General features: G+C 46.2%; 2 protein-coding genes across 3 annotated transcripts in view; both read left to right on the forward strand.

Annotated features, from left to right (window-relative positions):
• BTBD16 (BTB domain containing 16) overlaps positions 1 to 25,235 on the forward strand; it is a 957,777-nt gene that overhangs the window by 242,887 nt on the left and 689,655 nt on the right. The gene's annotated exons all lie outside the window — the stretch shown is intronic.
• Positions 1 to 25,235, forward strand: part of LOC144756485 (uncharacterized) — a 41,539-nt gene that overhangs the window by 667 nt on the left and 15,637 nt on the right. Inside the window, exon 2 of the mRNA XM_078646296.1 lies at positions 121 to 793. Coding sequence (XP_078502422.1) covers positions 121 to 793 — 673 coding nt within the window. The remainder of the gene's footprint in view (positions 1 to 120; positions 794 to 25,235) is intronic.

Below are 25,235 nucleotides of genomic sequence, written 5' to 3' on the forward strand. Positions count from 1 at the left end.
GGGAGCAACAGACAAGTAGCATAGGCAAATGAGAGACAGGCAAAAGTGCAATAGAAGTGTTTTTAATCTCATGACACAGGTGAACAACATTACTGACACAATGTCCATGTCTGTCCACAGGAGAGTCAAAGCGCAGCACAGCTGAGGTCAGAGAGAAGAGGAGGGAAGGAGCAGGACCTAGCACATCTCACGGAGGGCAGGACCAAGAGCAGGCTGCCCCGATACCTGAGGAGGCAACTGCAGAATATCCACAATTCCCTCTCCTATTTGGTAGTCAGGACACAGGAGCGGCAGAACTATCACCCACCCCCACATCACCATCCCCAGTGCTGGGAAGAGTCAGGAGCCATGATGTGCCCCCTCGCAGAATACTGCAAACATCATCGGAGGAGGAGGAGGTGGAGGGTGACACACAGGACAGAGGCAACACCGAGCAGCAGCCCAGTCCCAGAGTCACGCGGGCCAGTGTCCGAGGGCGACGGCCACGGGAGGTAGAGGATGTGCGGCAAGTCCAAGGTGTCTTCTGCGGACTGGAGGCCACCATGGTGAAGGTGCAGCGCCTGCAGGCAAAAGCAATGATGGGGGTTCAGAGGCACGCACGCACAACTAATAATAAACTGGAAGCAGTAGGCAAGGGCATAGGGGAAATGGCAGAAAGCATGCAATCCATGGCGTCAGGAATATCAGATATCACACAGTGCATGACTGTCCTGTGTGACAAATTGGACAGGGACCATTTGGAGAGACGCAAGGCCCGTGTGGATGTTCGCCAGCAAACCAAGGCCCTGAACAGGTTTGGAACTGCTACCACTGTGCTGTGCAGACGGTCAGTCACGATGCAGGATGCCATAGTGCAGTGCTGCAACAATTTAAGTGAAGGTATGGCCAGGATGACCTCTGCCATGGAGCTAGTGCTCGCGCATCAGACTGGCACTGGAGGCGACACTTGTGCTGCCGAAAGCGAGGGGTCCACCAGCAGGAGTGGTGCAAGCACTCCTGTGCATGACTTACGGAGGAGTGGCAGGCGTGGGGGAAGTGTGACAGGCCAGCGTGAGGACATTGTTTCACAGCCACAGCAGCCCCGCCCTGTGGCCCGTGGCCACAAACAATGACTTTGCACTCCACCCAAGGCTGTAGTCACGGTGGTGTTAACCGTGACAACACACTCATGGAGTGTCAGTATTAGTGAGCCCAATGTGACCTAACAATGCTGTGGCGTAGTGAATATTAAACTACTTACACAAAGTTACATTCATGCCTGTGTCTCTTTACTCACTCAGAAATATTGTTGTGTAACCTCTGCCCGTCTCAGTCTCCCATCTGTAGCTGCTGCTGCCACTGTGGCTTGGGGCTCTGCCACCTCTGGGTCGTCATCAATGTCCTCATGATATGTGAGCTCCACCTCAGTGCCTTGCTTGGTGGCGAGATTATGCAACATTGCACAGGTCGCTATTATTTTGCAGCAGATGATTGGGGTGTACTGCCGTGCACCTCCACTCTTGTGGAGGCAGCGAAACCTGCTCTTTAGGAGTCCAAATGTGCGCTCAACTACGTTTCGTGTGGATCTGTGAGCCACGTTGTATCGCCTTTCACTCCTGGTGGATGGGTTGAGGTAGGGAGTGAGCACGAAGGACCGCAGGGCATATGCACTGTCGCCTAGGGGGAGAAAGATAGACATTAATTGCAAGTACTTGAGACGTAGATCTAATGTGAGTGTCAGGGTGTGTCAATGTGATTTACCTAGCAGGTATCCATTTCCAAATTCTCCGGCAAGTAGGCGTGTGTATATTCCACTATTCTGGAATATGTATGAATCATGGGTACTTCCGGGGAACTTGGCTACGATGTCAGTGATGAGGTTACCTGCATTACATATGACCTGGACGTTGATGGAGTGCGTCGATTTGCGATTCCTGTATATGTGCTCTGTGGCTGCAGGTGGACAGAGTGGGACGTGGGTGCCATCGATGCAGCCGATCACGTGAGGGAAGTGTGCCAGTTGATAAAAGTCAGTCTTGGTTTTGGCTAATTCTGCCGGTGTAACAGGGAATTTAATATAATGCCCCATCCTCTGCATCATGGCGTCAAGAAACCTCCTGAAGAAGCGGGACAGGCAGCCCTGGGACACGCCACCCACTACAGCTATCACACTCTGGTAGCTCCCTGAGGCCAGCAGGTGTAAGCTACATAGCACCTGGACATGAGGTGGGATGGCATGGGCCCTGGGTGTTGGGTGGTCCAGGAGAGGGTGTAGGTCCCTGATCAATTGCTTGATGGTGTCTGGGTGTAGCCTGTACCTCTGCAGTATTTCAGGCTCTGTCAGTTGGAACAGTGTTATCCTCTGCCTGTACACTTGTTCCTCCCTTAGCCATTCTCTCTGTCCTGCTGCCTGTAGTCTCTGCCGTCTTGCTATGATGTAAAAAGCCGCCATCATGGGTCCTGAGGTGCATTTTGGGACTTTTTTTATAGCCCTCCCTTGGTTACCACCTGCTTTCATTGCATGGTAAATACCGACTTAAAAATACCGTTTTTCGGCAGAATCGGTATTTTTGTGCTTACCTACATCTCCAAGGCTGATTTTTACCGTTTCTGATTTACCGAGTCAGAAAATACGAACTCGGTATTTATGTATACGGTAGATTCCGACACGGTAATTTTACCGGGTCATTCTTACCGAGTCGGTATGTTTCCGACTCGGATTTTATGAAATCGGTAATTTACGGCCTCCTACATCTCATTTCCTCGGTAACGGCCGATTTTACCGGTTTTCGGCCGTTACCACCCGGTAAAAGCCTACCTACATCTGGCCCTTAATGTGTTTACATCTAATATTCAGGGATAGTTATGTGTATTTTCAATATTGTAACACAGCAGCAGCTCACCAATATTACTGCAAATAATCTCTGTGACGCCCTCCCATTTCTTATAAGTTAGACCTTGTTTTGATCTAAAAGAAACTTTTTTCATGTTTATTGGATGAAACATAGACACAACAGTTCTCTGAAAATGTTTGTACTAGACTCTCACACTTCAGGTACATAAAAAATAAATTAAATCAAAACAGTATTTAGAACAATCTGTTTAAGAAATATTCAAGGTCATTAGGGCAAAACTCTGGTAAACGGAGCTGACTCTGTCAGGGGCCCCCCTGAAAGGCTGGGGCCCTAGGCCTGAGCCCACTTTGCACATGCATTAAAACGTCTCTGTGCCTTGATTTAAGGCACTTTCGTGCTTCCGCTCCAGGCCTACAATACTTAAATCTAATGGATGAGTTGCTTCAATCAATCAATCAATCATTACATTTATAGAGCGCGCTACATACCTGTGAGGGTCTCAAGGCGCTGGGGGGGCGCTACTGGTCGAAGAGCCAGGTTTTGAGGAGTCTTCTGAAGGCCAGTAGGTCCTGAGTCTGTCGTAGATTGGTTGGGAGAGTGTTCCAGGTCTTGGCGGCGAGGTAGGAGAAGGATCTTCCGCCGGCTGTGGTTTTCCGGATCCGAGGGACAGTGGCGAGGGCAAGGTTGGCTGAGCGGAGGCTTCGGGTGGGGGTGTGGAAGTTGAGTCGGTTGTTGAGGTAGGTGGGTCCGGTGTTGTGTAGTGCTTTGCGTGTGTGGATGAAGAGTTTGAAGGTGATCCTCTTGTTGATGAGGAGCCAGTGCAGGCCTCTCAGGTGGGGTGTGATGTGGCTACGGCGGGGGACGTCGAGGATCATTCGAGCTGAGGCGTTCTGGATTCGATGTAGTCGTCTCAGCATCTTGTCTGTAGTTCCTGAGTAGAGGGCGTTCCCGTAGTCTAGTCTGCTGGTGATGAGGGCCTGGGTGACGGTTTTTCTAGTGTCGGTGGGGATCCATTTGAAGATTCTGCGGAGCATTCGGAGGGTGTTGAAGCAGGACGCGGAGACGGCGTTGACTTGCCTGGTCATGGAGAGGGTGGAGTCGAGGATGACCCCCAGGTTGCGTGCGTGGTCTGTGGGTTCGGGGGCTGCGCCTAGCGATGTGGGCCACCAGGAGTCGTCCCAGGCTGATGGGGTGGGTCAGAGGATGAGGACCTCCATCTTGTCTGAGTTCAGCTTCAGTCTGCTGTCCTTCATCCAGTCGGCTATGGCCTTCATTCCTCTGTGGAGGTTGGATTTGGCGGTGTGGAGGACTTCGGTGAGGGATATGATCAGCTGGGTGTCGTCGGCGTAGGAGATGATGTTGAGGTTATGTTGTCGTGCAACGTGGGCGAGTGGTGCCATGTAGATATTGAACAGCGTCGGGCTGAGGGAGGATCCCTGTGGAACGCCACAGATGATCGCGGTGGATTTCGAGCGGAAGGGTGGGAGGCGGACGCTCTGGGTTCTGCTGGAGAGGAAGGATGTGGTCCAGGCCAGGGCCTTCTCTTGAACTCCGGCGTCATGGAGGCGTGCTGAAAGGGTGCGGTGGCAGACTGTGTCAAAGGCTGCTGATAGGTCCAGGAGGATGAGGGCGCCTATTTCTCCTTTGTCCATCAGGATCCTGATGTCGTCAGTGGCGGCGATAAGGGCGGTCTTGGTGCTGTGGTTGCTGCGAAAACCGGATCGGGAGGGGTCCAGGATGTTGTTGTCTTCGAGGTAGCGGGTTAGCTGTTTGTTGACGATCTTCTCTGTCACTTTTGCCAGGAACGGGAGCAGGGAGATGGGCCAGAAGTTCTTGAGGTCCTTGGGGTCCGCCTTGGGCTTCTTCAAAAGGGCGTTGATCTTGGCGTGCTTCCAGCTTTCCGGGAAGGTTGCTGTCTTGAAGGAACTGTTGATTGTTTTTCGGAAGTGGGGCGCGATGGTTGTGCTGGCTTTGTTGAAGACGTGGTGAGGGCAGGGGTCAGATGGGGATCCGGAGTGGATGGAGTTCATGGTTTTGATGGTGTCTTCGTCGCTGACGTTGGACCTGGCGATCGGGCGGCTGGTGCGGGTGGTGGTCGCAGGGGTGGTGGACTCAGTGGTGGGTGCGGGGGTGTCGGAGTTGAAGCTGTCGTGGATGTCGGTGATCTTGCGATGAAAGAAGGCAGCCAGAGAGTCGCACAGGTCTTGTGATGGTGGGATGTCGTTGGTGTTGGAGCTGGGGCTGGAGAGTTCTTTCACGATGCTGAAGAGCTCTTTGGTGTTGTGCGTGTTGTTGTCTAGGCGATCCTTGAAGGCGGTCCTCTTGGCGGTCCTGATGAGTTGGTGGTGCCTGCGGGTGGCGCTTTTGAGGGATGTGTGGCTGTTTGGTGTTCGGTCGTGGAGCCATTTCTTCTCCAGCTTTCGACAGGTGTGCTTGGAGATCCGGAGGTCTTCGGTGAACCAGGTGGCTTTCTTGTTGGTGTGGCTGGTTGTGGCGGTCTTGAGAGGGGCGAGGGTGTTTGCGCAGTCGTTGATCCACTGTGTGAGATTGGTTGCGGCGGCTTCTGGGTAGGTGGGTGGTCTCCGGGCGAGGGTGGTCATTAGTTGGTCCTCGGTGACCTTGCCCCAGCAGCGCCGCGGCAGCTGTTGGGTGCGGTGGTGTGTGGTGGGTTTCCTGAAGGTGAAGTGGACGCATCTGCTGTCGGTCCAGTGGGGTTCGGAGGTGTAGTTGAAGGAGACGTGGGGACTTGCGGAGAAGATGGGGTCAAGTGTGTGCCCAGCGGCGTGGGTGGGTGTCGTCACGAGCTGTTTGAGTCCGAGGTTGGCTAGGTTGTCGATCAGGGTGGTGGAGTTGGCGTTGTTGTTGTTCTCGAGGTGGAAGTTCAGGTCCCCGAGGAGGATGTAGTCTGTGGAGGCGAGGGCGTGGGTGCTGATGAGGTCGGTGATGGTGTCGCTGAACTGTGGTCGTTGTCCGGGAGGTCTGTAGATGAGTGTTCCTCTCAGGGTCGTGTTGGGGTCGGTGTGGATCTGGAAGTGCACGTGCTCGGCGGTGGTGATGGTGTCGTAGGTGTTAGTTGAGATTCTGATGGAGTCTTTGTGGACGATGGCGATTCCACCTCCCATTCTGTTGGTGCGGTCTCTGTGGGAGATCTTGTAGCCCTGTGGGATGGCTATGGCGATGTCTGGTGCTGAGGTGGTGTTCAGCCAGGTCTCCGTCAGGAAGGCGACGTCGGGGTCTAGGAGGTCCCAGAGTTCGATGGCGTGTTTGCGAGCGGAGCGAGTGTTGAGGAGGATGCAGCGGAGGTGGTTGGGTTCTTTGGCTGGTGTTTTGGTGGGCTGGTGTAGCTGCAGTTACGGCAGGTGAAGGGACCTTGGGTGCGCTTTGGGGTGGCTCGGTAGCAGGGGTGGTCTCGTTCGGTGTTGAGTGCTGGAGTCGTAGCGCAGTCTGGTGTTTCAGGTGGGGCGGGGTCCAGGGGTTCTGGTGCTGGGCATGGTCCAGGCACGGACGGGCGCAGACGGGCTTGCCAGCGGCGCGTCCGCTGCGCTTCCATGCGGTGCCCTCCATAAGAGGCGAAGTGGGAGGGAGGAGCAGCTGGGAGGCGGGAGCGGGGCGGCCAATGGGCGAGGGCAGTGGGCACAGAAGGCAAAAGGGGGCAGGGCCGCAGGGGAGCAGCGGCGGGAAGCAGGGAGCGGGGGGGGCACAGGGGGCAAGGGCAAGGGCGAAAAACGAGCGGCAAACAGAGGGGAAGGAACACAAATTATACAGCCAGGAATGGGGGAGAACAAAGCAACAAACCAAAAAACAACAGAACAGGTGCCACGGGCTCACCAGCGGCGAACCCTTGGCAGCAGCAGCAGAGGGGCAGTCACGGGCCACCAGGAGAAGCCGTGCCGCGTGGGGATTTGTCTTGGTATCTAGGGCCACTAGGTCATCTACCATCCCAGCGTCTTTTTGTGTAAGATCTATCTCATTAAAGACTCTGCTCTTAAGAGAGATCCTTTGAGCACAGACAATGTTGTCCCAGATAACCCAGCGACAGCATTTGGTGTGCCTAATCCAATGGATAACTCTATTAATCAGGAATCTTCAGATTCATACTTGATGTAAGACTGTAGTTTTGGTACCTTGATTATAACAACTTGATTTTTTAGGTTATTGTGCCTGTTTCTAGGACAAGGGGCGGGGATATAATTCCGCTCTCTATTAATTGTATCATAATGGGGTTAAAATTCCGTGTTGAACTCGATCTCTGCAGCTGTCGAGAATTAAATAAACTAGGGTTGGTCGAAATATTGTTGTTCCATAGATGATGAGTGTTAGCTCTAATACTTCACTTGGGGTACTGAGGGTGCTGAAAGAGTGGTTGGAGGCATTGAGGTCCATTGTTCCTACTAACTGCCTCTGGTAGGCGGTAAAGGCTCCGTGAGTAATTAATCTGCTATACTTCTTATTTTTATTTATTTTAAAAGTTTTATATAGCGCGAACAAGATCTTTGCAGATATCAGAGCGCTTTACAAGGACACGGGGGTGATAGAGTAATACAAAGTAATATTTGAGGTAGTTAGGTACACGGTGCTTAGTTACATAGGTAGGTCAAAAACATGAGGTAGGTCACAGGTGAGGTAGTGTCGGTACACGGTGCATAGACAAACAGTTGCGTCAATAATATAAAGTACAAAAATAAGGAGCATATACTTGCTTAAGCGTGTTTAAAATTTTTGGAGATAGCATAAAGGTGGGCATAGTTGAGGTGGGTGAGTGCAGGATGTATAGTCCCACAGGTGCGTCAGTAGTAGAAAAGTAGGGATCGTTGAGGTGGTGTGGGTAAAGTGTGCAAAGTCAAACAGGTGTGTCAACAATATAACAATATACAAAGAGTGAACGTATACAATCAAGTAAGTCGATAATACAAGTAATACAATAGACCAGGGGGGTCAGGCAGGTCTTACAGAGCAGATTCATGAGAAATACGGAATAGTAGATCATGTGTATTTAGCCATGAGGATCGCTTTTACTTCTTTCTTAAAAAGTTTGTTGGAGGAGATGAGCCTGGTTTCAGGTGGGAGTGAGTTCCAGATCCTGGGTGCCATTCCTGAAAAGGAGCGTTTATATGTTTTTTCCTTCCGAAATCTTCGAGACTTCAGCAGAAGATTGTTTTTGCTTCTAGTAGTTCTAGAGCCACCCGAAATTTTCAGCTTTTGAGTGAGGTAGGCGGGTGAGTTCATGTGTACAGCCTTGTGTGTCATGCAGGCGATTTTCAGATGTATTCTGGCTTCAAAAGGTAGCCAGTTCAGGGATTTAAAGTCAGGGGAAATATGCGAGTGTTTTTTTGAGCCAGTGATGAGTCTCGCTGCGGCGTTAAGGGACGCTCTTAGGGGTGCCGTTGTAGTTAGGGGGAGCCCGCAGAGGGCGGTGCTACCGTATTCTATGTGCGGGATGACTATAGATTGTACTGCAGTTTGTAAGTCTTTGGCAGGAAGGAAGGGTTTAAGTTTTCTCAAGGTATTGATTTGGAAGTTCGCTCCTTTGGTTGCCTTGCTGATGTGCTGCTGCATGTTGAGATTGGCGTCAAGTGTTATGCCTAAAGATTTTGCTGAGTCTACGACGATAGGTTGTACATTTAGAGCCGTTAAGTGCTTAAGCCATGTTTGAGCTGTGGAGATTTTAGCGGGAGGTGAGATCAGGAGGAACTCAGTCTTCAGCGCATTGAGTTTGAGGTGATTCTCAGCAAGCCAGGATTGGGTGTTTCTGATCGTGGTGTTCAGAAACATGATGTCCTTGGGAGATTGTATTTTGAGATAAAGTTGGGTGTCGTCGGCATACATGTGAAAGTGAACATTAGATGTCTGTAGCAAAGTAGTGAGAGGTTCCATAACTAGGTTGAACAGTGTTGGGGAGAGGGAGGATCCTTGAGGGACGCCTAGCGATACAGGTACCGGAGAGGACAGCAGGTTGTTACTTTTGAATCTTTGTGACCGGTTGTGTAGAAAGGAGGTGAACCACTTGAGAAAAGTCCCAGATATGCCCATTCTTGTGTTTACCAGTTCGAGTAAGTTCTCATGTTTAACTGTATCGAATACTGAGGAGAGATCCAGAAGGATGAGGAGGCAGGTATCGTTTTGGTCTAGGATTTGGAGGGCGTCGTCCACTATGTGAGTCATGGCAGTTTCGGTACTGTGCCCTGCTCGGAAGCCTGACTGATGAGCGTTGAGGAGATCAAACTTATCTATGTGTTTAGTCAGTTGTAGCTGTACGCATTTTTCCAACAGTTTAGCGAGAGTGGGAATATTTGTAATAGGGTGGTAATTGTTTAGATCAGTGGGGTCTGCTGTTGGTTTTTTTAGTAGCGGTGTGACTTGCCCGACTTTGAGGGCGTTGGGGAGGGATCCTTGTTGAAGAGAGCTATTGATAATCTTAGTCCAGAGTGGGAGAAGCAAAGGGGAAAAGTCTTTTACAGCGTTAGCAGGAAGGGGGTCAGAAAGGTGATTGGATGGTTTCAAGGTGCTGAGCAATCTGCCAATTTCTTCTTCGAAGTAGGTGCCAAAGGATGACTAAGTAGCATTGTTCTTTGGTTCAGGCACTGCTGTGTGTTGGGGGTTGGAGTACAGGATAGCGTCATTGAGGAGATCGCTTCTTATTTTCTCAGTTTTTTGGATAAAGAAGGCAGAGAAGTCTTCGCAGGAAGGTGTAACACCCATGGTGCTGAGTGTCTGGGGTTGCTCTTTGGATTGTGTTCTGATTAACTCAAACAATTTTCTTGGGCGGTTTTTTGCTTGGGCGAGCTGGAGGCTGAAGAAATCTCTTTTTGAGCGTTTTATTTTCCTGAAGTAGGCGTTTCTCTGTTTCTTTAGACTTTTTAGGTTCACTGCAGAAGGGGCTGACCTCCAAGTGCGCTCTGCCATTCGCATGGCCCGTCTATCCTCATTGAGGCTCCCGTCATACCATGGGTTGGAAGTCTTCTTGGACGAAACTCTTTTCAGTTGCATGGGCGCCGCCTCATTGATTATTGTGGACATAGTATTGAGATAGTGGTCAGTCAAAAGTTGAACGTCCGTAGCGCCGGCAGGGGGAAGTAGGAGATTGCAGCTGTTAGGCGGTAAGGAGTTTGGGTTGAGTTTCTTCAAGTCTCTTTTCCACGCGTTGTGCTTAGAGGGTTGAACTGGGTTAAATTTAATTTTTTCATTGATGAGGAAGGAGACAATATGATGATCTGACCAGTCACAAGGTTGGATTGACTCAAGTTGAATAGCGTCCTCTTTGGAGATGATAAGGTCAAGGATAGAACCTCTCTCATGGGTCGGGCTATTGCATATTTGGTTGAGATCAAGTGCGTTGAGGAAGCTTTTGAGGCTGTTTACCACTGTGTCACTGCTGTCATTCCAGTGGAGATTGTAGTCGCCAAGGAAAATTTGGGTGTGCTGCCGTCCTGAGTTGGCTGATATTGTATCCATGAGTTGTTGGACGAAGGAGAGCTTGTCCCCAGGTGGGTGGTATATAATGTGTAGTGAGCATACCGGTTTGCTTTCGCTGATGACATCAAGGCAGAGGTATTCACAGGAAGTAAGTGAGGGGGCGGACACTTTAGAGACTGAGAGGTTGCTTCTGTAGATACAGGCAATTCCACCGCCTGTCTTTTTGGCCCTGTCAAGTCTAATGATACAGTAGTTGGGGGGGACTAGGATATCCAAGATAGGTGTAGAGGAGTCAGACAGCCATGTTTCAGTCAGAATGGCTAGATCCGGTTCCAGGGACATGATGAGGTCGGCGACCTCCGTGGAATGTCTTTGGGCCGATCTGCAGTTCAGAAGTATGCATTTAAGGCTAGGGGTGCAAAGGGTGGAGGACGATTCTATAGTGAGGGGTATATTAGTGAGGTTGTTGGGGACGGCGCCTCTGTTGTTATCCTTTTGGTGCCTGAGGGGGTTAGAGATAATCGTTGGGATGGACATGTGGTTGGTGGCTAGTGGATTTTGGGGAGCCGGGACGTAAGAGTGGAGAAGGGTGTGTATGTCATGGTCTGATATCGTATTGGTAGTGCGTCTGGGGCGATTGGTGGTATTGCAAGAGGGGGTAGAGGTCCAGTGTGGGGAGAGATGTGTGATGAGGCGAGTAGGTGGTGAGGAGGAAGTGTTGTTAGGTGTAGAGGGGGTATTATGCTTGGTTTTAATGTGATTGCAATTGTTATTGCGATTGTTGGTATTGCGTGGGGGGATAGAGGTCCGGTGTGTGGAGTGTTGTGTGGTAGGGCGAGTAGGAGGTGAGGGGGAAGTGTTATTAGGTGTAAGGGTGGTGGTGGGAGGGGGGTGTCTGGGGTATGTGATGAGCAACTCTTTGATGGAGTGTAGTTCTTCTTTCATTTGGAGGAGGGTGGACATAATAGTGTCCAACGTGGTGATGGGCGCGGGGTCGGGGGGGGGTACTGGCGGTGAACAGGCGAATAGGTTGCTGGAGACGGGGGGAATCGGGGTGGAGAGATGGAGCTGGTGAAGGGGTTGGGAGTGTTAGCGAGAGGATAGGTGTTATTGGGAAGGGCATCAGTGCTAGGGGGGGAAGGGTAAATGGGGGCGATGTGGTAGATTAGTCTGAATAAGTGAGAATACCGAAGGGCTTGTAGTCAGAGAAAGCAAAGGTGCACTGCCTAACAATCAACACACTTGATATTGGTTGACTTATATCGGGTGGTGCAAAGGGTGAGTGGAGAGCCCTTAGGACCACTAAAAAGTGAGTAGTCCAAACTACCAACTGCAGAAATAACAGTGTTACCCAATGCACTCACAAATAGTGAAACATTAGTTAAGTAACAAAGAACAATTAGTACAAAAATACAAAGCGACAGAAGGTTTCTAGGAATCTCCAAAGGGAGATTTGTCCGTTGGAGTCGTTTATTGAGTCAAACAGCCAGCCGACCCGTGTTTCATCGCTATTGCCAATCCTCAGGGCTAATAAGGCTGTGTTAAGACTAGTAGGTCGCTCAGCTGGTGATAATTCCGACCCAGCCGGGCCCGTGACCATCAATGAGGAAAATGAAAACAACTGGTCTCACACCCAATATAAGGTGCAGGTGAGGGCAAACTTCCTGTGTCCTTAATATTATTTCAAATCCAAGTGGTATCTAAGATGTGCTCTAAAACCATAATCGAGTGTAAAGTCACACACACGAAAGCCTGCAGTCGGGTACGACTTCAGTCTGTTAAGAGGATGCCAAGACTCTTTGAAACCGAGTGCGTATCCTCTCTCCGGGCCGTGTTCCTGTTTGGAAACAGGAACACGGCCCAGAGAGAGGACACGTTGGGAACCGCACTTGGTTTCAAAGTGTCCGTGCCCTCGTGTGTCCCGCTCTGCAGGATCCCTTCTGTGCTTTTCGGGTGCCTCCTGGCGCGTGCCAATGTCAGCTGCAGTGGCGGCAGGAAGCCGCAATGGAGGTCTTGTGGTCGCCAGAGATGCAAGTACTGCAGGTATGGGCGTCCTGCGCTGCATGAGCCCTTCTGTGCTTTTCAGGCACCTCCAGGCGCGTGCATATGTCGGCTACGGTGGCTGCAGGAAGCCACAATGGAGGCCGGGTCTTGTGATCCCCAGAGAGGCAAGTACTGCTCGAATGGGCGTCCCCAACTACTCTTAGCTTATATTATTTCAATCAACCATTTGGAGTTGCTTAAGTTCTTTTTTGAGTATGAGTTGTTAATTAGGAAGAGTGGCTTTGGTTTGGTAATACGCCTTTCAGTTAGAATACATAATGGTGGCCTCTGACCTTGCAATAAAATCTTGCTTTACATAATGCTTTCAGGAAAGTGCTGAAAACAAACTTTTCACAGGTTTAGTGAAACATTATCTACTGCATAATTTTGAAGACTAGTTTCTGTCAATAGAGAAGGTGGACTCACTTACAGCAGGGCTCGTATCTCAGGGAATGATTATCTCAGAAGAAGCCACCCCATCAGATGTGGCTGACAAAAATGTGAAAAAGCTGTAAAGAGAGTATTCAAAGCTTCCAATGTTTCAATTGCAACAGAACTTATTCTAATTAGATTACTATTCAAGGGCTGTCCAATATTGCCTGATCAGATGCAGCAGAGTGTGGGTTTTTCAGAGACGTGATCAATGATGGAACAGCAAGTAATTTTCTTGTCTGACATTCTTTTGGTGTGCTGGGAGCAGCAGCACCCTTGGGGCGAGGGGGCAAGGGGCTTAGCTGCTAGGACGCATCTATTGGTGAGGTCATAGAACCTAGTTGTATTCCAAAAAACAGTGTTAATGCATTTGCCATTCTCTGGATAGAAACTGTTTGGGCATCACCTGGAAGAGACGGTGAAAGGTCGTACTAAGGATTGAAAGCTTCTTGCTCCAGTCTGGTTGGCTCCTGGAGGAATAAGATTTGGAAGGAAGAGAGCTATCTGACTACAAGAGGGGGTCAACCCTTTTGAAGATAAGGTACCAGCCGAGAGCCCTTGGGGTAGATAAGTTCCTGTTCCAGCCAGCGCCACCAACCAATGCTCTGCAGCCATCCAAGTAGTGACTATCTTTGCAGCCAAGTGATGGTTCAGGTGGAAAGCTATCTCAATTTTTTTTCCTTTTTTTGACAATTGAACATTTTGGAATAGTGGCTAGTAGATGTAGTTCTGAAAAGGTTATTTGGTGGATTACAGCAGTCCTCCACAAGATTTTGTTGCTGAGCCACATTACTTCTGGATCCAGTGTGTCGAAGGTGTTAAAAAATCTGCTAACCAATCTAAGATCTATCATTTTCCTGGTTCAGAAGCTGTCTGGGATTTCCGACTTGTGTTAGATCTGAAGGAAGTGAACAAATACATTCCCTATCAAAGATTAAAAATGTTGACATTGCAGACCATCTTACCAATTCTAAAAGGTTGATGCGTTCTAACATCAATTGACCTCAGAGATGCCTATTTACATGTTCCTAATCACTAGAATTCTCTGACGTTTCTCAGGTATTGCATGCAAAAGGAGCACTACCAGTTCCAATTCCTCTTTTATGATCTTGCTTAAGCCCCATGATGCTTCACGAAATTTCTGGAATCAGTGGTGGGTGAAATTCACTCTGAATGAATTTGAGTTTTCTCATGTTTGCATGACTTAGTCGTTGTATCTTCTTTTTTAAAATGTCCAGAAGGATAACAGTCTTGCCAGTTGAAAAGGGTTTCATTCAGAACATCTCTAGGGAGGTATTTCTGCCAGCGCATAAGTAGATGAAACTACAAAATCATACAGAAGACCATTTGGCCAGATCCATAGGCCAGTTTAGCAATCGTACCCTATTTTTGGGTGCACTTGTATTCTTTGGGTCACCATCTTCTTCATAATTGGCTGCTGGCATCTTCAAAATTTCAATCATATTTCAATTTGATCTGAATTTGACTAGACTTCCATTTATGATTTCATCCAGAGTCATTGGACTAGGGTTCTCTCTCCCTTCTTTCAAATCCCAGGGAAATTATTATAGATTTTTACCAAACTACTGTTAGTTTTTTGACCACCCATTATTTAGGTTTAATCACTGTGTTTTTCATAACTTGGACACATTGTCTCCTTACGAACACACATAAAGAGGCTCTCTTTTGTTGGTAAAAATTATGATTAAGGGGTAGGAGAGTAGCCCTGTTTACCCTCTCTCTCTAGTTGTATTTACAAATTATTATAGATGCCAGAACTACGGGAAGGGGAGCAACATGCGAAGATTATGTAACCCACGGCAGATGAGATCCACAAGACCAAGTGATGAAATCTTATTGATATAAATTGAGACCATTCCAGTTGGTTCTCCTTCACCACGGTACACAGTTAAAAATCAGTTATTATTTGGGCTGACACTCAGTTTGTCAAAACATACCTGAATCATCAAGAGGAACCAGTTTATAGTCTTTTGTTGTCCTGATAGACAAGATTTGTCTTTAGGTGAAAAATAGCTCTTTAGCCTCGATGCAGGATATCTTCTGGGAATGGAGAATGAGTAAGCAGATCAGCTGATTGATTTCTTCCCATCTTCGACCTCCCTATCTCTCCACCCACCGGATGTAGGTCTCCTTGGTTGGACTTGTTTGCCACCAAGGAAAATGCTTTTCTCCCACAATGTTGCTATTTCAAATCCGGAAGCTTGGGCGGTGGATACATTGCAGAGGCCTAAGGAACTACTTTATGTGTTCTCACCATTTCCCTCATTATGAGAGTATTGTAAAAGGTTCAGGAGAGTAGGACTAAATATAGGTGCCACTAGTGGTACCCTGCTGGCCCCAATGTTCTTGGTCTCCTCTCCTTCATCAGGTGGTCAGTCTGCATTGGATTTGGCCTATCAATGTGTCTCCCCTCAAACATCCAGTCCTCCACATATCAACATTGAGTTGTTTACACTTAGGAGTATAGAGCTTGAGTGGACAAATTTGTTTTGATGTAGAAACCAGCTTATATTAAGCAGTCCAGGATTTGGACCATTTTGAAGGTGTACGCTAGACACTGGAGATCTTTTTCGTGTAAATCTCTTGTAATTCTGTGGTAATTCTAAACTTTTTGAAAGATGGATTTTTTATTGGAACTGGCTGTACCTTTGTGCAGTCAGTTGGCTGCAGTCCCAGCATTTAGGGGTGCAGGAGTCAATTCTTGGATATCTTACTGCGTTGAATGTAAAGACATTTCTTCCTTAATACACCTGTCTTTTATTTCCCACTCTGTTCTTGGGATCTACTACTCTTTTTAGATCTCTGCAATTTCCTCCATTAGAATCTTTATTTTATTATTTGTTAAAAATTTTTTATTTTATTGCTCCACAGTATCAAAAACAAAGAAAAAAGCACAACAACAACATTGTTTCATAGATTCATATGATCGCAAAATGCCCCCAGATACACATCCAAATCTTCCGTTTCCTTGCCCCTTTTGCCGAATACAAACTCAGTTCTAAACTAAATAAATTATACATTTTAGTACGCCATCGTTCAAACGTTGGGGCTCAGACTGAAGCCAATCAGCAGCAATGCATAATCGAGCAACAACCATTGCAATAAAAATCAAATTGCGATGTTTAAACATAGGGGTCCCCTTTTCTAAATCTTGCGCAATACCTGGTAACATTATTGCTTGAGTAATTTTAATGCGAATCCCAGTAATCATTGAGAAACATTTCTTAATAACCATCACATACCTAGACAATTTACAACAACTAAAAAAGATATGAAGACTATCCGCATTATCCCCCCACAACAAAAGCATTTGCCATCATACCTCCCTCCCCATTTAACCATACGTGCTGGAGTATAGTATAAATTAAAAGCAGTTTTGAAAAATTGAGCTTTCAAATTAGCAGATAGGAGAGTTTCACATTGCAATAGCTTGCCCGATAGATATATTATATTCGCCCAATAAATTAGACCATTGAACATTGTGTTTCTCCAAATCATCCATTCTAGAAGATAATAACATCTTATATAGCACCCCAATTTTCTCCTGCCGTCTTACACTTTCAACAAGTTGATTCGGTGCCAATACCAAATTTTTCCGAACCAGAAAATCCCGGATTCGCAAAGATGAAAAAAATTGTGTATTAGGCAAATTATATTGACTGGCTAAATTTGCATAAGTAGGAAAAAGCCCCCCAACCTCATAAAAAATCTCCTATCTGTAGAATGCCTTTATTCCTCCAGCTTAAAGCCACCCTGTCCCAAAAAATTGGAGGCAAAATCTTTAGGGCATTCGTAGGCGTATAATATGTTAGCCCTTCCAAAGAAAATAATTTCTGTATACTTTTCCACACCTCGAAGGCAGCTTCCATTACTTTAAACCGTGTCCTTTTAAAGTAACTGCCATCAATTTCCATAAACAGACAATTTCTTGCCTCAGAACCCAACATCAGCTGAAATATAGAGGGAGCCTCTGCTATATTACTAACATCTTCCCCGGTCAGTAATACTTGTATCTTCAACAAAAAACAATCATAATAATAAAATGTAAAATCTGGTAGCAACCAGCCCCCCCCTCTCTCTTGGTAGAGTCATAAGTCTTGTAGCACATCTAGGTTTACCTGGGACCCAGAGAAATTTAGCACACAAAGATTGCAACTGTTGGAATCGGTCCCTCGTCACTTCCAGGGGTATAGATCTAAATAAAAATAATACCCTCGGTAGAATATTCATTTTTATAATATTACCCCTTCCAACCAATATAAAATGTAATCGCCCCATCTTTCTAACGATTCCCTGATGTTACGTAATATGGCCGACCAATTAGCTTCAACCAGTTCAAGCATCGATGTTCTAATTTTAATGCCAAGATACGTAACTTCTTTAACCATTCTGACGTCATTAGAGATAATATTATCCGTACATAGCATTTGTGTTTTAGTTACATTGAGTTTATAGCCTGAAACCAGACCAAATTCTGTTGATAAGCGCTCAACTTCTTTAAGAGCAGTATATGGATCTGCAGTAGTAATAGCTATGTCATCCGCATAAGCAAAAATGGAATATGAAATCTCCTGTGCTACGAATGGTTTAATTAAAGAACTTTTCCCCCAATATATCTATAAACGGGTTTATGTATAAAGCAAACAACAATGGGGAACAAGGACACCCTTGCCGAGTTCCTCTAGTGATCCTCACTGGTTCTAAAAGCATACCCATTACAGCGATTTGGGCGACCGGAGCAGTATACAATACCTGCAAAGCAGTCATAAACCCCTCCCCAAATCCTGCCCGGTACATCAATTTCCACAAATAGTTCCACTCCACAAGATCGAATGCTTTTTCATCATCTAATAAAATTAACCCTAATTACCGCCTTTCAGCCTGAGCTATGTCAAAGAGCGTCACCACGATGCTCACATGAGTAACCGTCCCACGGGCAGGTATAAACCTGTGTTGATTCAGTGATACTAGTGGAGAAATAATCTTTGCCAAACGATTAGCCGAAATCTTCGAATACATTTTGCCCTCACAATAAATCAAAGATATCGGACGATACGATCCAGGCAAGTCAGATACTTTCCCCTTCTTCCTAAAGACCATGATAGTGGCCTCTTCCCATGATTTAGGAGCTTTCCCCTTCTGTGCTTCACTGATAGTAGCCAGCATTACATTCTTAATCTGATTAAACAATACCTTATAAATCTCTCCTGGGAGTTTATCAGGTCCAGCCGCTTTTCCCAACGCCAAACTATTAACTGCAATTTCTAGTTCCTCCATAGTAATCAGGCTATCTAACAGCTCCACCTCATCTGGGTCTAGTTGTGGTATATCCCCCACCATAAATATATTACTTCCCACATCCACCAATTCCTGACGTGTGTACAAATCCGTGAAGAACAGGTGAAAAATTGCCAGAATCCCATGAGGATCTTGACACAATACACCTAGGTTATCTTTTAAACCCAGAATTTGATGAGTGGTTTCTTTTGTACGCATCCGTAATGCAAGACACCGACCAACCGCTTCACCATACTCATGGCATTGTTTTTTATAGAGCAGATATTTTTTTGCATTTTCCCTATTCCATATACCATTAATATTGGCCCGAGATCTAGCAACTTCATCCTCAAATTCCGATATATTTCCTCGTTGTGCTAACCCCTGAGTCAATTTTTCCTCCGCCAGTCTTAAGTTAGAATATAACTCTTGTATCTCTAATTTACATTTTTTTCCATGATATAGACCAAAACTTAATACTTCACCTCTAAAATAAGCCTTAAAGGCATCCCATATGGTTTCCACGTGGGTCGATTGTCTATTATTTTCAAACAATTCCTTAATCCAGATAGACATATGCTCTTTGAAACCTTTATCTAAGCACAGCTTCCGATCAAAGGTAAAAGCTCTAGGTGTATAATTAAAAACAATTGCCGCTATTGCTAAGACACTAGGAGCATGATCTGATGTAATCCTGGGAAATGTTTGAATCGATGCCCCTGATAAATAGGCTGTAGATAAAACAATTAATCCAGCCGTACCAATTTCTTAGGTGGGTAAGAATAAAACGTGTGCCCCGGATCCATAGGATGTAGTTTACCCCATACATCAACTAAACCATGATCTTTCATAAAACTGTATAAGGCATTAAAAACCCGTGGTTTGCGCCCCTTATATCCTTGTGGTCCCTCCTGTAACTCCTCATTTGACAAATTAATATTCATATCCCCACATACGATTAAAGGAGTTGGCTGGGATGCAAGCTCCAAGTTTAAATCCTCCAAGACTGCGTATTCATCTAAATTGGACCCATAAATAGTACAGAGTGTACATTTACTACTACCAAACGCACACTCGACTATAGCCCATCGGCACAATTTGTCTGCAAGACAATGATCAGTTATCTGCACATTCGTTTTAGCTAATATTGTGACCCCCTGGGTCATTAAAGTTTGCTGGGAAGCCACTAAAAGTGAGAACCCTAGCTCCTTTAAGATCTTATGCTTGCTCCATGGTATGTGCGTCTCCTGGATACATATCAAATCAGGTTGAATAATACAGAATTCAGCACCAACCCTTTTTCTCTTGTTGAGGTTATTGAGACCAGAAACATTTAAAAAACAAATTTGAATCCCCCTGGAAGCCATAATAAGGCCAAAAGAAAAATAAATGCCACTATCCATTCCAAATACTACTATACTTACACTTGTCAAACATATTCCTTGAAACTATCATTATTTTATTTCCATTTTTGATACTGTGGATTTTTTCTATTTTACCACACCAAAGTGCCCCTCAACCAACACCCCCCACCCCGAGACATACCCCCAACATCCCCAAAACTGCCCTTAACCCCCACCTCCCCCCTTTAACGAGGCTTTAGGACACGGTCCTGTAGATGCCAAGCATCCGTGCATCTCCTGCCTTCGCTCGTAAACCCCTCCAGTCATGGGAGAGGAGAGTCCTCCCTCCCCCATGGTTGGACGGGAGAACACATAACCATAATTATCAACTACAAAGGATAGAAGGAATATCACCATATCCCTGAGAAAAACCAAGAAAAGGGAAGGAGGGGTAGACCAGTACTATAATAATGAAGTCCCTAGATAGAATTTAGGTACTCCTTAGCAGACCCTTCATTAGTGAAGAATCGAGCGTGCTCCTGATAAATCACTTTTAATTTCGCAGGATTCAACAGATACTCTTGAGCCCCTTTGCCTTGAAACAATGTAATCAGCTGCCGTAGTTGCCAGCGATTCTCTACTGTATAGCGACAAAAATCTGGTCTTACGAAAAAATCGAAATCTTTCCCAGCTCTTTTCTTATCGGGACGTGCTAAGTAAAAAACCTCCTCCCGAGCCAGAAAGATTAAAAAAGCTCTGGGTTTATCATCTGTCTGACCAGCTCGAAGACGAATAATAAATGGAAACCTATGAGCTTGTTCAATCTCTCTGTCCCAATCCCATCTAGTAAGCTCGGGGAAGGCATTTGTGAACAAATCTACTATAAATTTGCGGGGGTCCTGCACCTTCCTTCCAGGGCACAAGTCCTAAAAAAAGAATTGGGGGGACTCTCCAAGGTAGGCGTGGTCACAGGAAGTGACATCACGACAGGAAGTGACATCACGACAGGAAGTGACATCACAACAGGAAGTGACATCACATATAAGGCAGATCTATCATTTGCATATATTGCAAGATTTAACAATTGAAGCTGCTTGGTACTTAAGCCTGTGACTTAAGGTCCCTGTATGGAGGAATTAGCAGCCCAAATGTGGATGAAGTTTGGCGTACAACTACATTAGTCAAGCCATTAAGTGCTGTAAGGGAGGCATACTAAAACATGGGACCATGAACAAAAGTAGAATTAGTGTGTTGAAAAAGGCCGAAGAAAAGCACATACTAGAAACTACAATAGTGAATATCAAAACTATAAAATGTATTACGCTACCTAGAACACAACATTACATTTATTAACAAGTATAATACACTGTGACCATGAGAGAAAAAAATGCAAGGTGCACACTTACAGTTAAAGCCTGATACTCTGTACATCTGTTATTTCAGACATTATGGGACATGTTATTTTGCCACAGGATGTCTGGCCATGGAAAATGTGAGACAGCTTATATCATTGTAAGCTATCAATTAAAAAAACGACCATGCGTCTGCATATCTTTTATTGTGCTGGGCTGTAGGATCGACCTTTCTAGATTGATTATCATCTGCATGACGATGAGCAATCAACCACCTGTTCACATATGGCACTGGATTCCAAAGAGGAAGAGGAGGACCCATGAGGTTTATGAACATTAATGATGAAAGGCGTCCGATACCAAGGCAGTTTCGTATGGGTGACATTACCAAGTTCATTGTGCTGAAACCCCTTTCGCAGTCACTTGAACTCACAGGAAGTGTGTTTATCGCCCTCAAAACAGGTTGCAGTTGCTCTGGAATGTCATTACCACCATTATCAATATAGTCTCTGAAGCCTTCAGATACGCCTTTGTAATTAAGACAGAATCTCCTGCACAGGTTTTGTAGTTTCTCCTCACCTTCAAACCATGGGCTCTCAATGTCATATGGCCACTTCTGTGGGTTGAGAACATCTATCTCTGATGTAAGACCTAAAAATTCATCTGTCCGAGATGATGTAGCCGACCTATTGCTTACAGACTGCGCATACAACCTAGAGCGCAAGTTATCTGCCAGATTTTGATAAAACTGGGGAAGGTTTATTTTGACCTACCCACGTGAGTCCTCACAGCTGATTGCCACTCCTCTAAATAAGCCACTCTCAATAGCTTTTTCAGCCTCCTTCCTGTGTGTCCCTGGAAACTCCTTAAGCTTTTCAATCGCCCTTACTGAACGATTGATGAGCTGGTAAGCTCGTGGCAGAGTTACTTCATCCCTTTGAAGTGCTTCCGACAGTGTTCCAATCTCATGAACCGCATCTGCAACACCAGCTAGATTGAGCACAAAATCGGAAGATGTCAGAATTCTATTCAGCCCGCTGAAAGTAGACCGGTGTTTGGCATCACGAGAAGTACTTAAGCTGGCCTGAACAAAATGCTGGTGAAGGGCTGGGTATGACTCCCACACTGCTCGTATTGCCCTTTTGCTAGAAGCAATCCACCGGATTGAAAATACTCGCCCAATTTTCAGAATTGCAATCTCTAGCTCTTATGCACATGCAGAAAGTTCCCGCTGATTTTTGGGAGACTGGTGGTACACAGCATACAGTTTTTCAAAAAATTATGCAAGGTGCTTAAGGCCTGGCACTGTATCAACCGTGTCCGCTACACTGAGCTCAAGCCGGTGGCATAGACAGTGCCATTTTACAAGTCGAGGGTATTTACAACATAGCCTCTCCCAAGCATTACACTGGCACCATCACTGCACATCCCTATCCAATTGTCAGCAAGGAACGTGTTGCAAAACCCATGTTTTTCCAGACATTTCAAAAGTGAGGACTCAATGCACTCTGCATCGCCCCTAGGCAACTCAAGCAAGTCAAGGAAAAAGGTATGGGGCTCTTTTCCATTGAATGCAGCACGAACATAAATAATTAAAACAGTCAATGAAGAATGGGTTGTTGACTCATCAATATAAACAGATATTTTTGGAGCCTGTTCAACAACGCCTATGCAAAGCTTTCTCCGCATTTCCTCAGCAATGCAATCAGTTATCTGTGCTGCAGTGAATTCGCTGTGTAGAATCGAGCACATATCTGACTGATTAGCAACCTGCAAAGCTACTAGACCTGGAAAATCTGAAAAGGGGCGATTATTTTTTGCACAAAAGTAAAGAGTGCGAAACACCTTAACCGTTGACGCATGAAAATGCCTCTGCTGCTCCAGGAACGTTGACGGCAGTACCTCCTTCTTGGATGCATCTTGGATAGCACATGCATTACAATGCGCTTCAGAAAGTTTATGCTTATGTATTTTTTTCCGCAGTGAGCCTAACTGGCTAGCTTTTGTTGGGCCAGATGCAACAATGCTCCCAGTGACCCATTCTCTTGACAAACCCACACCCTGTGATGCTCCAAGTAGCTTAACCTCACTGCATATGTTGCAGCCAAGGCGGCCATTTTCACAACTTAGCCATGTATACTTTTCTTTAAATTGAGCCCACTGATTGTGGTCCCAACACTCTGGCAAGCTGGTATCCCTTTCAAAAGTGGCGCCCACATCCCGGATCTTTGTTGAAGAGTCTTCGGGTGGAGAAGGTGGAATCGATCCTTGGCTTGACATCAATTTCTCCGAATCTTGTGCAGGTACATCTTTCAAGCACGCACCGGGCTGTACTAGGCTACTTTCCGAATCAAACCGCGATCTCTTATTCGCATTCGCAAAGAAATCTATGATGCTGGATTTGCGTTTGCTTATTTCTGTAGAAAGCAGAAAGCATTGGGTCAGTTTTATATTTTGCATTTGTCACTCATATTCACTGATGGTTGGCGAGGAGAAAAAATTGAAAAATTGCTTGGCAAAAATATTTTCCGTATTACTTTTGGCACCTAGCTAAATGTTTGTGGCCCAATGAGCCACCCATCCCGGTTTGTGGTGGTATTATAATATAAAAAAGAGAGAAAGTCACAAAATGCCCTTTTAAAAAAGAAAAATTCCCTCAATTCGCAGAAAGCATTGGGTCAGTTTTATTTTTTGCATTTGTCACTCATATTCACTGATGGTTGGCGAGGAGAAAAAATTGAAAAATTGCTTGGCAAAAATATTTTCCGTATTACTTTTGGCACCTAGCTAAATGTTTGTGGCCCAATGAGCCACCCATCCCGGTTTGTGGTGGTATTATAATTAAAAAAAAAGAGAGGTCACAAAATGCCCTTTTAAAAAAGAAAAATTCCCTCAATTCGCAATTGATGATCTTCGATTTTACCGGTGTGATATTGCTCATTTTGTTTCCCATGTCATGTATGAACATTACATTAAAAAGATTTGTGGTCATAAATGAACAAAACATTTTCTGCCAAGGAGTATTGGCGCTTTTTACCTCTCTTGGCTACCACTGTTGCAGCATCCGTGTTAGGGGTAGAAGGTAAAGTTTGCGGTCTGGCAGCAGCTGGCTGGGTGAATTCCTGGTGATCTGTGTTGTGTCCTGGGTGAGCATGGGACCCAACGTGGCCCTGTTGTGCTGCAGGATGAACCATTGCAGGTGTGAGCAGGACAAATGCAAGGCAGGGAGATCTTTTGAATAGGATGGCTCCCAAGATACTGTAAGCTGTAGTGTAAAAAAGATTCCACATTAGGCAACTGTCAACATTTTCATAGTTGAAGGAATGGTGAGTCACCGCCAGTCATTCCTTACAACGATTCTGAGGCATTCCATAGATGTCCATCAATCTTGAGCACCCACATTTTTATATTTGAAGAGGTTAAAGCGCTTTTGGATGTTGGCGACACAGCAGTTTGCCTTTAATGAATGCATGAAGACCTTTCAAAAGTGATCATTTTTAACCCTAAACTTAGAAACATCCATGCTTCCTTGCCCGAACGACAAGCACAAAATAAAAATGGAGAAATACAGATAAAATGGGCACAAGAAAATACAGCCATCGTTAATCTGAAAAATCATTGAGAAAGCAGTGTGCACCAACTTTTTACTTTCAAGCAGCCCGGGACAATTCCGGCCACTTCTTTGAAATGCAATAGGTCTCAGATTTGCAAGAGTTTAAGCTATTGGCATTGTAAATGATCGGATCACTCCCCTGCCTTCCGCGGGAGCTACAGACAAGTCTTGCTTTTAAAATTATACTTAACTCACATAGCGCTCGCTCGCGCTTTATTTTAACTTTGCCTACCTGCATCCAGGGACTCTCCCTTGCCTCAGCCATTGCCGCGCAGCCGAAGGTGAACGTTGCAGCGGCCATAGAAATTCCCGCTTGCCGCCTTCAGCGGCCGCTCCCCCGGCCACGCCCACTCTTATTGGCCACGCCCACCTGGGGCTTTAAAAAGAGCTGAATACGAGCTTTGCTCAATCGGATCACTCCCCTGCCTTCCGCGGGAGCTACAGACAAGTCTTGCTTTTAAAATTATACTTAACTCACATAGCGTTCGCTCGCGCTTTATTTTAACTTTGCCTACCTGCATCCAGGGACTCTCCCTTGCCTCAGCCATTGCCGCGCAGCCGAAGGTGAACGCTGCAGCGGCCATAGAAATTCCCGCTTGCCGCCTTCAGCGGCCGCTCCCCCGGCCACGCCCACTCTTATTGGCCACGCCCACCTGGGGCTTTAAAAAGAGCTGAATACGAGCTTTGCTCAATCGGATCACTCCCCTGCCTTCCGCGGGAGCTACAGACAAGTCTTGCTTTTAAAATTATACTTAACTCACATAGCGCTCGCTCGCGCTTTATTTTAACTTTGCCTACCTGCATCCAGGGACTCTCCCTTGCCTCAGCCATTGCCGCGCAGCCGAAGGTGAACGCTGCAGCGGCCATAGAAATTCCCGCTTGCCGCCTTCAGCGGCCGCTCCCCCGG

Source organism: Lissotriton helveticus, chromosome 5_1 (genome assembly GCF_964261635.1).
Source record: "Lissotriton helveticus chromosome 5_1, aLisHel1.1, whole genome shotgun sequence".
In the NCBI taxonomy this organism is placed as follows: Eukaryota; Metazoa; Chordata; class Amphibia; order Caudata; family Salamandridae; genus Lissotriton; species Lissotriton helveticus.